This window comes from Protobothrops mucrosquamatus, unplaced genomic scaffold (assembly GCF_001527695.2).
Source record: "Protobothrops mucrosquamatus isolate PMUCROS unplaced genomic scaffold, P.Mucros_1.0 scaffold2702, whole genome shotgun sequence".
NCBI classification, from domain to species: Eukaryota; Metazoa; Chordata; class Lepidosauria; order Squamata; family Viperidae; genus Protobothrops; species Protobothrops mucrosquamatus.
Window position 1 is genome coordinate 91776 of NW_015388748.1, and position 13554 is coordinate 105329.

The 13554-nt window shown below is 47.7% G+C and overlaps 1 protein-coding gene and 1 long non-coding RNA gene across 2 annotated transcripts in view; one reads left to right on the plus strand and one right to left on the minus strand.

Annotated features, from left to right (window-relative positions):
* The window catches only part of LOC107296244, a 33485-nt gene extending 32247 nt beyond the window's left edge, over positions 1–1238 (minus strand). The window contains exon 1 of the long non-coding RNA XR_001549088.2: positions 1123–1238. This is a non-coding gene — a long non-coding RNA (uncharacterized LOC107296244). The remainder of the gene's footprint in view (positions 1–1122) is intronic.
* A 9271-nt stretch (positions 1239–10509) lies between these two features.
* LOC107296241 (membrane protein FAM174B-like) lies at positions 10510–10847 on the plus strand (the record flags this gene model as incomplete). Its single annotated transcript, XM_015825590.1, has 1 exon — positions 10510–10847. A coding segment is annotated over exon 1 (338 nt), but the record flags the coding sequence as incomplete, so codon positions are not given.
* Between the last annotated feature and the right edge of the window lie 2707 nt (positions 10848–13554).

Here is a 13554-nt window from a genome sequence, read left to right on the forward strand (position 1 = left end):
GAACTTAGGAGAAATTTCCTGGCAGTGAGAACAATTAATCAGTGGAACGGCTTCCCTTCAGAAGCCGTGGATGCTCCATCACTGGAGGCTTTTAAGAAGAGTCTGGGCAGCCAGTTGTCTAAATGGTATAGGGTCTCCTGGTTGAGCAGGGGGTTAATAATAATAATAATAATAATAATAATAATAATAATAATAATAAAGTTGGAAGGGACCTTGGAGGTCATCTAGTCCAACCCCCTGCTCAGGCAGGAAACCCTATACCATTTTGGACAAATGGCTGTCCAGTTTCTTCTTAAAAATTTCCAGTGTTGGAGCATTCACCGCTTCTGGAGGCAGGTTGTTCCACTGGTTAATTGTTCTAACTGTCAGGAAGTTTCTCCTTAGTTCTAGGTTGCTTCTCTCTTTGGTTAGTTTCCACCCGTTGCTCCTTGTCCTGCCTTCAGGCGCCTTGGAGAATAGCTTGACTCCCTCTTCTTTGGGGCAGCCCCTGAGATATTGGAACACTGCTATCCTGTCCCCCCTCGTCCTTCTCTTCATTAAACTAGACATACCCAATTCCAGCAGCCGTTCCTTACATGCTTTAGGTTGGATTAGAAGACCTCCAAGGTCCCTGCCAACCCTATTATTCTATATTCTGTGAATTGGAGCAGAACCCACACAGCCATCCAATGTTCTGAGGCAATAAAATGGTAAATTCTTGCAGCCCAGTGATTTTTTTTTCTATATCCTCTTGCAGTCAACCCACATTATATGGCTGTTTTGTCTTCTGGTTTTTGCCAACGAAAATGTGAGAGGGATCCAGTGTGAAAAAGGTCCTACCGTGTCTTTCTGCCCAGTTCACATCCTATTAGTCAGACTTCCTGCAATTTTTTTTATCTAGCAACAATAATCCCTGTTCCGTTGTGCTTTATCTCTTTCCCTGCTCACAATCCCAGGAAGGAAAGTGTTTGATGCGAGCAGCTGACCCGAGGCTACGTTTTTTGACAGGTCAGCGCTCTGTCAAAGAAACACTTATTTGCCCTTGTGCTGAAGGAAACACCAAGCCCACACACTAACTCTAGTTCTCTCCCACCCCCCAACCCCACCCCCATCTTTCTCCAGGAAAAAGCTCAAATGAAGTACCTGCAGAAGCCATTTGATGCCGTTGCAATCCTATCCAATAGAGGGCAGCACGCGCTCATCTCATTATCCCATGTTGTCCATCCAGGGATGAAGGGTGCCATTTGTGGGTCTGCGTTCCCTAGGCGTAATAAGTGGGTGCTGCTAGGCAGATAACTCATCCCTGTCGATCCAAAGATGCTGTGCTGTTTTTTCACCCTTTGCCAAAAAAGGAAAAAAGAAAAAGATGCTGAGACTCCAGAAAGAGTGCAGAGAAGAGCAACAAAGATGATTAGGGGACGGGAGGCTAAAGCATATAAGGAATGGTTGCTGGAATTGGGTATGTCTAGTTTAACGAAGAGAAGGACGAGGGGGGACATGATAGCAGGGTTCCACTATCTCAGGGGCTGCCCCAAAGAAGAGGGAGTCAAGCTATTCTCCAAGGTGCCTGAAGGCAGGACGAGAAGCAACGGGTGGAAACTGATCAAGGAGAGAAGCAACCTAGAACTAAGGAGAAACTTCCTGACAGTCAGAACAATTAACCAGTGGAACAACCTGCCTCCAGAAGCGGTGAATGCTCCAACACTGGAAGTTTTTAAGAAGAGACTGGACAGCCATTTGTCTGAAATGGTGTAGGGTTCCTGCCTGGGCAGGGGGTTGGACTCGATGACCTCCAAGGTCCCTTCCAAATTATTATTATTATTATTATTATTATTATTATTATTATTATTATTATTATTATTATTATTATTATTATTATTAAGATAGCAGGAACTATAAACAATGCCATCTTGCTCTTCTTGATCCCTGCAAATTCACTTGGGTTAAGAAAGCTATTCCCAAAGCCTGGAACAGAACAAGAACAGAACAGAAAAGGAACAGAACAAAATAACAGAGTTGGAAAGGACTTTGGGGGATCCTATCCCACTGCAAACAAACGGTTGTCCAATCTCTTCTTAAAAACTTAAAGTGTTGGAGCCCCCACAACTTCTACAGAGAAGCTTTTCCATTGGTTAATTCTTCTCATTGGTAGGAAATTTCTCCTTAATTCTAGGTTGCTTCTCTCCTTGTTTAGTATCCATCCATAGTTCTTGTCTTGCCTTCTGGTGCTCTGGAAAATAGGCTGTCTCCCTCTTCTTTTTCAGCCTCTCAAAAGTGTACAGATACAAACACACACAAACACAAATACAAAAACCTAGGGTGAAATCTTCTGATATCCTGGCCCAATTTTTTTTTTTTTTTGATGGAGCTGGTTAGCATCCAGTTGTGAATTTAAAGCAATAGTTGCCCTGTTTGGTTGTTAGACGATGAACTGCTATAAAGGGGAGCTGATGCCAGAATGATAAATATGAACAGAAAACCAGGAATACCCAGCCAATCGTGGTCAGTGAGTGAAGAAACAGCCCAACTCTTATCTCTATCCTGGCCTGTTGGGAGCACTTATATCCTACACCCCTTGCCCTGGCTGAATTTGTGTTTTTTTTTTCAAAACCAGAAGGCAGAAGCATATAAACATAAATCAGCATGTGTGCACACAAATAAAGAAGAGAGATAGGAACATTCAACACTGTTGTGAGTTTGGGCTCCTTTCTCCGTTAGCATCAATTGGCCTCCGAGGAGTTTAATGGCTCCTCAATGTCTGGAATCATGCTCCAGCACTGACAATGTTTCCCCCATCCGTTTGGGTAAAGGAATGGAAAGCATCTCTAGATCGTTCCAGTTTGAATTTGAATAAATGCAGGCTGGAGTGGAGGCAAGTGGCAGATTCCTACTCATTACTGTTGCAGGGGAATCAAGATCAGTCTGTGGCTTTTGCCCCTTCTTGGAGGAAGCTCGTGTCCAGTACAATGTGCTCCCGGTTGCAAAGATAATGACGGCTACGCTGGTCTCTTTCATCCTATACAAAGCTGACCTTACCACATTATCTTTAGACCTCTATTTTTCAAGAAAATGGAAAGCTTTTATCAAATGAATAACGGCAAAGAAACGCTTTCCACCTGGCAACTTAAAGCTGGATTAGCAGAGAGAGGTGGGCATTGCGCTCCAATCCACCTGCATAACTTCAGGATGGAGTGGCCTGGATTCAAATGCTGAAAAAGTCTCTCAATGCAAATTCATTCTGATTCCAGATCTTCCCTCTAAATCAGGACTTGGAGGATGATAACAGAATAACTAATGGAATAACAGAGTTGGAAAGAATCCTGGAGGCCTTCTAGTCCAACTCCCTGCTCAAGCAGGAGACCCCATGCCCTTCCAGACAAGCAGTTGCCCAGTCTCTTCTTTAAAAGCCTCCAGTGATGGAGCACCCACAATGTCTGAAGCAAGCAGTTCCACTGGTTAATTGCTCTCCTTGTCTGAAAATTCAACCTTAGTTCTAGGTTGCTTCTCTCCTTGGTTAGTTTCCATCTGTTGTTTCTTGTCCTGCCTTCAGGCGCTTTGGAGAAGAGCTTGACTCCCTCTTCTTTGTGGTAGCCCCTGAGATATCAGAACACTGCTATCAATTGCAGCCTCAATTGCAAAATTCAGTTCTGTCAGCTGGACTTTCTAGGTGGACAAAAAGTGCCAAATCCAGTCTAAATATCTGGCTGACTGCGTGACCAGCATAATAACTTAATTAAAACTCACACGTTGCCCGACTCTCAGCTATTTTGGGCAGCTGATGCTCTCTATCATCCCACTGAGATTTTGATCAAGCCCAAATGCTATGCTTTGTGAAAAAAAAAAGTAGCTGTAGTTTTACTTGGAAACAATTTAAAAGGGTAATTGGGACAGACGGTCCAGGAGAGGCCAGGAGAAATCCATTCTCCCACAGGCCACGCGGGCATCACATTGTCATGCCGTGGCGCATTTTCATGTTCATTAAATTTATTTTTATCCCTGAGATTAAAAAAAAATGGACTTGAAGGCAGTTGCTCTTCATTTGGGGGTTCGGCTGTGTGACTTTCAAGCTGCTGTGTCTTTCTGCTGGGCTTCATCAATGTCAAAGCCCCCCTCCTCCCCCCACTTCTCAAGGCATGCCATTCAGCTTCTCTTGTGTGGGCCAAACCCTCCCAAAGGGATGACACATCCATTGTCGGGCAGAAATAAAAAGGAAGACATCCCACTTGCATGAATAGCTCCGTCTCGGAATCCTTTCGCCATTGGACGACCCATTAGCCAAATAAAAAAAATGAACTCCCAGCCGTGAATTGTGAGATGCAAGGTGTTTGAATAGCTTCTCCTGCTATTGTGGGCTTTGGCAAAAGGCAGCAGCGTTTTGGCTGTTTTTTTGTGTGTGTGTTTTTTTAGCTCTATTGAGGATATTCACTTTCCTTTGAAAAGCTCTCTCGCTGAGCTCCATGGACACAAAGCGGGCGATAAAAGACAGCAGAGGGCCTTCATCTCCCCTTGCTTTGCAGATACAAAAGCCTCCCTTTTTAGCAGAAGGAGCTCAAGACGTCCACATTCAGTGATCTCCTTTCAAAAATGCCTGGACCGCCAAAGTGTGCCAGGGAGCCTAGCTCAGGAAAAAAAAAGGCAGAGCCCAGGCAGGCAATTGAGTAGAGGAAAGATAAACATCACCGTTCTGTAAGTAAGGAGACCGAAGGGCTACAGACAGCAACGCCGTCACTGTCATTGAGAAGAAGGGGATCCATTTCTAAAATGGAGTGGGAGGTCGAACCCTCCTTTACTGAAGCCCAATGAAAAGGGATTTGAACTCGAGAACCTAATTAATGGGCATCATGATCTTCCATTATGTTGTTCGTCCATCGATTTTCGATGAAGACCTTGACATCTTATGGATTATGGGCCATCAGCGGTGTGTCCGTAGATGGCTGATGAGACCGATGTTAGCACGGAATGTTCTGCCACATACTGAACAGAGAAATGTGGACACTGTTGCTTCAGCATTTGCAGCTCTGGCTTTACGGAGTGCTCGCTTCTCTTGTGCCAAGATTGTCCTCCTGTTTTCATATGTCTGGCACCCCTGGTAAACCAGGGTACGCCATGTCGGTCGATCATGCGCCAGAGATTCCCAAGAGATGGTATCGACATCCAGGGACTTGAGAGATGCTTTCAGCGTGTCTTTGTATCGCTTCTTTTGTCCCCCGTGCGATCGCTTTCCTTGAGACAGCTCATCATAGAAGAGCTGTTTAGGGATGCGATGGTCTGGCATCCTTACAACTTGGCCTGCCCAGCGCATCTCGGCTTTCATCAACAGAGTGTAAACTGATGATAGGCCTGCTCTGGAGAGGACATCTGTCAAGTCATGTGGTATGGATCTCCCCAGGTGACCATCCAACCATAAGAAAGATAAAGCTAGAATAGATAATCAATGATAGATAAAGATAGTTACAGAAGAGCATCAGTACTGCCCTGCTGGGTTGGTGTCAGGAGCAAAGAATTAGGACCATGGGTTAAGTTGCAGTTCAGAAGACTTATTGCCCAAGCTTATATCCAAGAATCTAGCCAATTAAAGTTTAATACTAAATTGGCATCAGACAAGGGTCAACAGAATTCAGAAAGGATTGGACTTAGACTGTTTGTTGGAACGTAATGATTCCAGACTGCTGACTCACTTAACTCAGCCTTCCCAGCTCTGCCTGCTCTTCTTCTACACCTGGAGTCCTGGCGCATCTAGTCCAGAAATCTCTTCTCATAGTGGTCAACCAACTGCCCAAGGAAACCCACTAACCCAGGGGTTCCCAACTCCCGGTTCCCGGATGAGTACTGGGCCTCAGCATACCAGCAACCGGTCCACACAAACAAGCAAAGACCCATCTGCGAGATGCAGGCAGCACACAAAACCACGCACCCTCCGGTCCACGGAAAAACCCCTCTCCATGGAACTGGTCCCTGGTGACCAAAAGGTTGGGGACCTCTGCACTAACCTCTCAACAGATGCTTTCAGAGGAGGTCTACTGCCCTCGAGGCTAACACCATTGTTCCCCATGACTTCTTTAATTGGTCCAACCCTTTTGTTTTTTTGATGCCAGCGAAACTGGTAGTCAAAACCACATCTTGCGATGCAGAACACTCTGGAACCAGTGTTTGTCCTTTCTGGATGATCTTAAGTGATATCTCAGACAAAAAGTGAATAAGGCAGAAGAAATTGTAGGAAAAAACAAAACCCCATATATTTCCCTTAAGCAACTGCAGCTCATACCAGTATTGGGATTTAGGGACTAACCAGCTTTTCTTGTGATTATATTACAACAGGCAGGGCACTCTCATCCTTGGCACTCAGCCAGATATCTCTGTTCTTGTAGTGACAGGTGGAAAAACCGAGATGGTCCGAAGGTCTCAAAATTTTCGTCTATTTGCCGCTTAGTTGGGTGCTAAAAAGAGCAGGGGCTTAGTTAACTTAGGTTGAGAAGCTGTGGAAAGAACCATATTCCAGTCCCGCCGACAGGAGCGAGAGAGAATTAATACCTTCCTGAAAAACAAACAGAACAGCAGCCACTCCTGTATCCTGCCTCGTTTTCACAGGCTCTGTGTGTCATATGTGCTAGCTCTTAAGTCTGAATCTGGAAAGAAGCATGTTCAGACGAACCAGAGTGAGTGAACAATGCCTGCAGGCCTGCTGGCTGAGGAATTCTGGGAGTTGAACTCCACAAGTCATAAAAGGGCCAGGTTTGAAGGCCCCTGAGGGCTGGCTGAGGAATTCTGGGAGTTGAAGTCCACAAGTCATAAAAGGGCCAAGTTTGAAGGCCCCTGAGGGCTGGCTGAGGAATTCTGGGAGTTGAAGTCCACAAGTCATAAAAGGGCCAGGTTTGAAGGCCCCTGAGGGCTGGCTGAGGAATTCTGGGAGTTGAAGTCCACAAGTCATAAAAGGGCCAAGTTTGAAGAGCCCAGCTTTAAGGGATGTCCACCCAAAGATTCAACTGGCTGGACAAACTACGGAAAACAGCAGAGCTGGAAACAATTAAGGGGAGGGAGAGAAATGAATGGCCGAATGTGGGCAGATCCCCAGCTCAGCCGGGGCAGGTGACGGAAAAAACTCCCATTGTATCACTTACAGGCCTTGGGGCCAGGATCAGCCCCTGCAGGAACGCCACGCATCTTTGGTTGAAATTGGAACACGGAAAGCAGGAGAACCAGTCGGAGAACTTGGCTGGGCTTCTCGCCCTCAGAAAGAACAACGTGACACACATAATTTGTCAGGGTTTTTTTTTTTTTTTTGGTTTTTTTCCCCCCCATTCTCCATGGCTCCATATTTCAGGCATGAGTGATGATGCTTTAGAGGTTTTAGAGTTGGGTTATTTTGAACGATAACTAAAGAGGACACGCTGGGAAGAATGCGTCCCTGTTCTGGTCACCACGACACGCACAAAAATGTTGAGAAGCTAGAAAAAGAGCAGAGGAGAGCAAGAAAGACGATTGGGGTGGGGGTGGAGGCTAAGTTGTATGAAGAACAGTTGGAGGAACTAAGCAGGTCTAGTCTAATGAAGAGAAGGATTAGGCATGCCACGATAGCAATCTTCCAATGTTTGAGGGGCTGTCACAGGGAAGAAGGGGTCGACTATTCTCCAAAGGACCGGAGGGCAGGACAAGAAGCAAGGGACGGAAACGTACCAAGGAGAAAGTCAACCTAGAATTAAGGAGAAATCTCCTGTCAGTGAGAACAATTAATCAATAGAACGGCTTACCTCCCAGAGCTGTGGGTGCTCCATCACCGGAGGTTTTCAAGAAAAGATTAGACAGCCCTTTGCCTGGGATGGTATAATGCAGGGGTCTTCAAACTTGGCCCTTTTATGACTTGTGGACTTCAACTCCCAGAATTCCTCAGCCAGGCACGCTAGCTGAGGAATTCTGGGAGTTGAAGTCCACAAGTCATAAAAGGGCCAAGTTTGAAGGCCCCTGGTACAACACCTCCTGCTTTAGCTTAGGGTTGAACTAAAAGATCTCCAAAGTCCCTTCCATCCCTGATACCCTAAGTCCTACGGATTCATTTTCTTCTCTTCCCACCTTTTCCCAGACTCAAAGTCTTCCACGTTGGTTGTAAAATGATTATCCCAAGAGGAACAATGACTTGGTCAGAGATCAAAGGATATGGCTTTGACTTCATGTATTATTCAAACCCAGCCGGTTGTGACTTATTCAACAAAGCTTGGTTTGCCTATCCTTGGTTATTGCCTCACCTGGGATCAGGTGAGGCTCCTGGCTTCTGTCAGGGTGCCTGCCATCCTCTAAAATATTTCATCCCACCCCCATTCCAGCTTTTCTTTAACCAATGGCACACACTTCACCTTTCTGAACTCATCCAAATTCACATTCACTATTAGGTTACTATTACTCTCAGGGTTTAAACAACAGTGTGAGTTTTGTCCTTCTGCAGGATCTCCTTTGGGAGAACCACCTAATAGCTCAGGGGTCTTCAAACTTGGCAACTTTATGACTTGTGGACTTCAACTCCCAGAATTCCTCAGCCAGCGTGAGGGAACTAGGACCCCTTTATGACTTGTGGACTTCAACTCCCAGAATTCCTCAGCCAGCGTGAGGGAACTATGGCCCTTTGATGACTTGTGGACTTCAACTCCCAGAATTCCTCAGCCAGCCCTGCGAGTTGAAGTCCACAAGTCTTAAAGTTGCCAAGTTTGGAGACCCCTGGACTCTAGCTTCATGGACACATTGAATGGAAGAAAAAGAACAAAGCCCTCCTTAAAAGCCAAACTGTTAGTGATTATATTTGCCGTGCTGTCTTGAGTGTAGGCGAACTATTCTTGCTTAAATTTAGTTAAACTAAGTTTTAAAAAAAACCTCATTGTTTCTTAATTATTATTATTACTTCTACTATTGGGGTATTTTAATTCTTGCTAAGCTTGTTCTATTCACCTTTTTCTCTCTCTCATTAATATGATATAATACACTGATATCTTGAATTGTAATTAATTATTGATAGAATATCTTTTTTTGCTCTTATTTTCAATACTCTTTTCCAGATAACAGAATGCCAGTAATCTCTTATGATTTAAACATCACCGTACTGAAATAATACAATGTTTCAAGGCACCTAACACACAACACAAAGGGAGCAAAACAGAACAATTGTAAAAAAAATAAATAAACAATGCTTGGTTTAGGCCTTTCACCTTAATAAATGAATCCAGCTCTGTTATGGCTTGTAAATCAGGGCTTATGGCAACACTGAATGTGTGGACAAACTTGTGTCAGCCAAGAAACCATGATTAAGCAAGGCCAAGACTGGCCAGGCATTGACCTCCCTGGGAACCAAGAAGAAGAAAAAAAACCGTTCCCCTTCACATCTTTTTCTGAGGTTCTCAACTGGGTTCCCTGTTTAGCTCGGTGGAAGAAGCTTTCGGTCAACTGATCTTGGCCAAGGGGGGAAGGCACTCTGCACGTGAGCAGAAGCCTGGAGGACTCTACTCTGCCAAGGTGCGCAGAGTTGAGTCGGGTCTCCTTGGCTTGGCAACTGGGACCCCAGGCAAAGGAGGGCTCCTGGGTGCCCTCTGAGCTTGTGTTTTTTTTTGCAGACTTTTCATTACCCTAACTAGGTAGCATCATCAGTGCTAAAAAGGAGGGAGGTTTGTGGAGTGGAAGAGAGGAGGTGGGGGAACAACTGTGAGATCCTGGGTGCTCTCAGAGCTGGCTTTTTTTTTTTCTTGCAGACGTTTCATGACCCACACAAGGTAACATCATCAGGGCTAGCCTGGACAGTGCCACTCAGGTAGGGTTGCCAGGTGTCCACTATTTGAGTGGACAGTCCACTTTTTTTCACATTATGTTCACTATTTTTTTTCACAAAATAGTGGACATTTTTTTTTATTCAAAAGCTTTATGATGAAATGGTACGTAATCTAAAGCTGTACAGTCTACCTTTTTTTACTACTTAACACACACACCCCCGCTTGTCCGCTATTTTTTGGAAGCAGACCTGGCAACCCTACTGGACAGGTCTGCAAGAAAACAAGCCAGGAGCCCTCAGTTTTCAACCCTGAGCGACAGATACCGGTATTCTCTTTTGTTGGAAGCGCAAAGGCCTTCTGCACGGGGGCAGAGGCTAGAGGCGCTCCCCTCGGAGCAGCTGTCACCCCCACCCCCAGCCTCCCTGCCGCTGCCGAGGCCCGGCCCCGGGCCAGCTGGTGCCTACCCACCGTTCCCTCCCTCCCTTTCCTTTCCCTTCCCTTCCCTTCTCTTCCCTTCCCTTCCCCAGCGCAGCCAGCTCAGCTCCTCCCCCGCCGCTCGCTCGCTCGCTCGCTCGGCTGATCCGGCTCGGAGCGCAAACCGCGGCCGAGAGCGCTGCTGCCTTGGCAGGTGGGGCGAGCCGCCCGCGCGAGGAAGCCGCGCGATCCTGTCTCTCGCGCGCGCAGAGCCTCTCCCTCCTCCCCAACTCCGTGCGCCTTTACGCGGACTCTGCGCGCCTTTACGCGGACTCTGCGCGCCTGCCTGCCTGCTTCCCTGCCCGGCACCATGTCTCGCCCGGAGAAGCCAACCTGCCTCCTGCTGCTCCTGCTCCTGCTCGCGATCCTGCCCGCCGCCTTGCTGGCCCTGGCGCCGCCGCCGCCCGCCTCCATCCCTGGCGCAGCCAAGAACGGCAGCAACGGCCCCGGCGACCCCCAGAAAGCGGCCGTCTCGCCGCCTCCGCCGCCTCCTCCGCCGCCCTCCTCGGCCGGGAACCACAGCGGCGCTGCCCAGCGCAACCCGGTCCTGGCGATGCTGCGCGATTTGCCGGCGCTGAAGGCCGCTGTCATCGGAGCCTGCGCGGCCAGCGCCTGTCTGATGGCCTGCCTGCTGTTCCGCGTGCTCAGGTGCGGCGGGAGGAAGGGGGCGCGCGGGGTCCCTGGCCGCAGCCCTTCGCCCCCTGGACCCCCTCTCCCTAAAGCAGCCGAGACCCTTCGCCCCAGCCCACCCCACCCCGCTGGGACCCCAGCCCACCCCTCTCCTTGGGCAGCTGTTCCCGGAAAGGGGGGTGGTGGTAAAGAGAAGGTGTATTTTTTTTTAACCTTGCTTGGTGGGGGGTTAGGGGGGCTTTAGAAGCGCTGCCCACCCCTTACCTTCCTAAGCCCCCCCCCTCCCACCCCACCACGCACCATCGGACAAGGTAGGCCAGGATGTTACCTCTCTGCCTTTCCTGGTGGAGAAATAAAGGGGTGAACCTGTTTGGGTTTCAAACCCCCAAGGTTTGAATGTTCTCAGCCTGCCTCTTGTGCATTTAGGCCAACCTGGCCTGTCATGATTTATATGGAGAATTATCCTCTTAATATATAGCAAATAGCAACAGGACTCAGACTTATATGCCGCTTCACAGTGCTTTACAGCCCTCTCTCTAAAGCCAGTTTACAGAGCCAGCCCAACAATGGGGGTCCTCATTTTACCGACCTCGGAAGGATGGAAGGCTGAGTCAGCCTATGTACTCCAAATACATATACGCCAAATATGTCTAATAACAGATGTCTAATAATGCTGCGTCTTCTTATAAGGCAGGCCAGGAGATCTTGATAGAAGAGGCTTGAAAATCTAAAAGTAGAGTCCTTGTTTAAGAAGACCTAAACGCTTGCCAATTGTTTTTTTGCTGCCCTGACTTTTTAACATTGCTTTTGTTCTGCTGGCCTGGGTGTAAATCAAGTATACTTAAGGATTCTTTTGAGAAGGGCTCCCCACCCCTATGCAAAATTCAGAAGGCGAAGCCTGCCAGCAAAGGGCACGTCATCTATTATCCCTTCCTTCCTTGCTTTATGGAGAAGCTTGCGAGCAGCTGCCAACAGCCACTGGCTTAATGGTGAGGCAGTGAGATTTAAACCGAGGCTTTCCAGATGAAAACTGAGCTTTTTTTTTGCCCAGGTTCAACCACAATCGAGTGTGTGAGCCCCCTCCTACCCACCCCCCCACTCCCTCAGGCACAGCGCTCATAAAAATCTGACTTTTTAGGGAGGTTGGTGGGAATCCTCTGAACAGGATATCTTTCTGTAAGGGAAACAACACTCCCCCCCCCCCAGGGCTTTTCTGCTTGATCTTATAACAGGGACCTGAGAAATTAGAGCAGTAAATGCAGAGGAAGATGCTGGTGCCTCCCCTGCAGATGGCAAGACGGACTAACTTTTAAAGTGCTGAGTTCAAGATTGCCACCCGGGGTCCCAGTCCTTGCTTTTAGTCCTCTCTCTCTTCAACTGCATGACAAACTCGCCCCTTGTAGCTGGAGGCCTGGAGCCCAGTTTAGTGTTGTGTAGTGTAGTGTAGTTGTTGTGGTTAATGCACCAGGGCACAGACGGGGTGGCTGTGAGTTCTAGTCTCACTTTAAGCACAAAGCCCTGGGCCAGTTACTCTCAGTCCGAGGAAGAAGAAGGCAAAGTACGTAGTAAAGGGTGCTTCCAAAACCCTGCCCCCCCCCAAAAAAAAGCTGCAGGGACTGATCCAAGCAGTTGCCAGAAATCAACACAGACTAAAAGATACAGGTAGTCCTTGACTTATAACAATTCACTTACTGGCCGTTGGAAGTTGCAACGGCACTGAAAAAAAGCGACTTAGGGCCATTTTTCACACTTAATGACCGTTGAAGCATCCCCAGGGTCGCGCGATTTGCATTCGGATGCTGTACAACTGACTCCTGTTTGTGACGGCAGTCGCGTCCTGGGATCATGTGATCGAGCCAGTGGGGAAACCGGATTCTCGTAAAAACCACGTGACTTAACAACTGCCCATGATTGGTTTAACAAATGTGGCAAGGAAAGTCATAAAGCGGGGCATCTCGCTTAGCAAATTGCTCAGCCACATAAATTTGGGGCTTCAGTTGTGGCTGTAAGTTGAGGACTACCTGTACGTATTTTTATTTTTATTTTTTAAAAAAAGGAATCACATATAGCTAGTATGTAATTGAGCCTGGAATTGCAGTTGTTAAGCAGGCCACTGTGTGACTGGAACGGATTTTGTGACTTTTTGTGATGGCTGTTCAGCAAACAGAGTACTTGCTAAGCCAGTGGTTCTCAACCTGTGGGTCGGGACCCCATTTGGGGTCGATCGACCATTTCATGGGGGTCGCCAAGCAAGGCTGTCCGCCATTTTTTTTGTCCGCCATTTTTTTTGTCCGCAATTTTTTTTGTCCGCCATTTTCCCCCCTTTTCCGGCGGGTGCCTTACCTCCCTTGGGCTGGGCCAGCTGGTGGTCGGCCTGCTCCATCTCTGCCGCTTGCCAGCTACGCCTCGGCCGGCGCAGGGGGTGGAACCACGCATGCACGGCGCTCCCGGGCAGGGAAAGTCCTCGACTTACGACCGGTTGGGTAGTCCTTGACTTACGGCCGGTTTAGTCCTCGACTTACGACCGGTTTAGTCCTCGACTTACGACCGGTTGGGGTCGCGGCATTAAAAAGGTTGAGAACCACTGTGCTAAGCAAACCCGTTTCATCCAGTGGGCATATTTTGGCAGAAAATGGAAGTAAATGCTGGAAATCGACAAAAAAAAACCCCCAAACCCATGAAAAATCAGTCATGTGCCTGCTTGCAAACAGCCATAAAGTTGAGC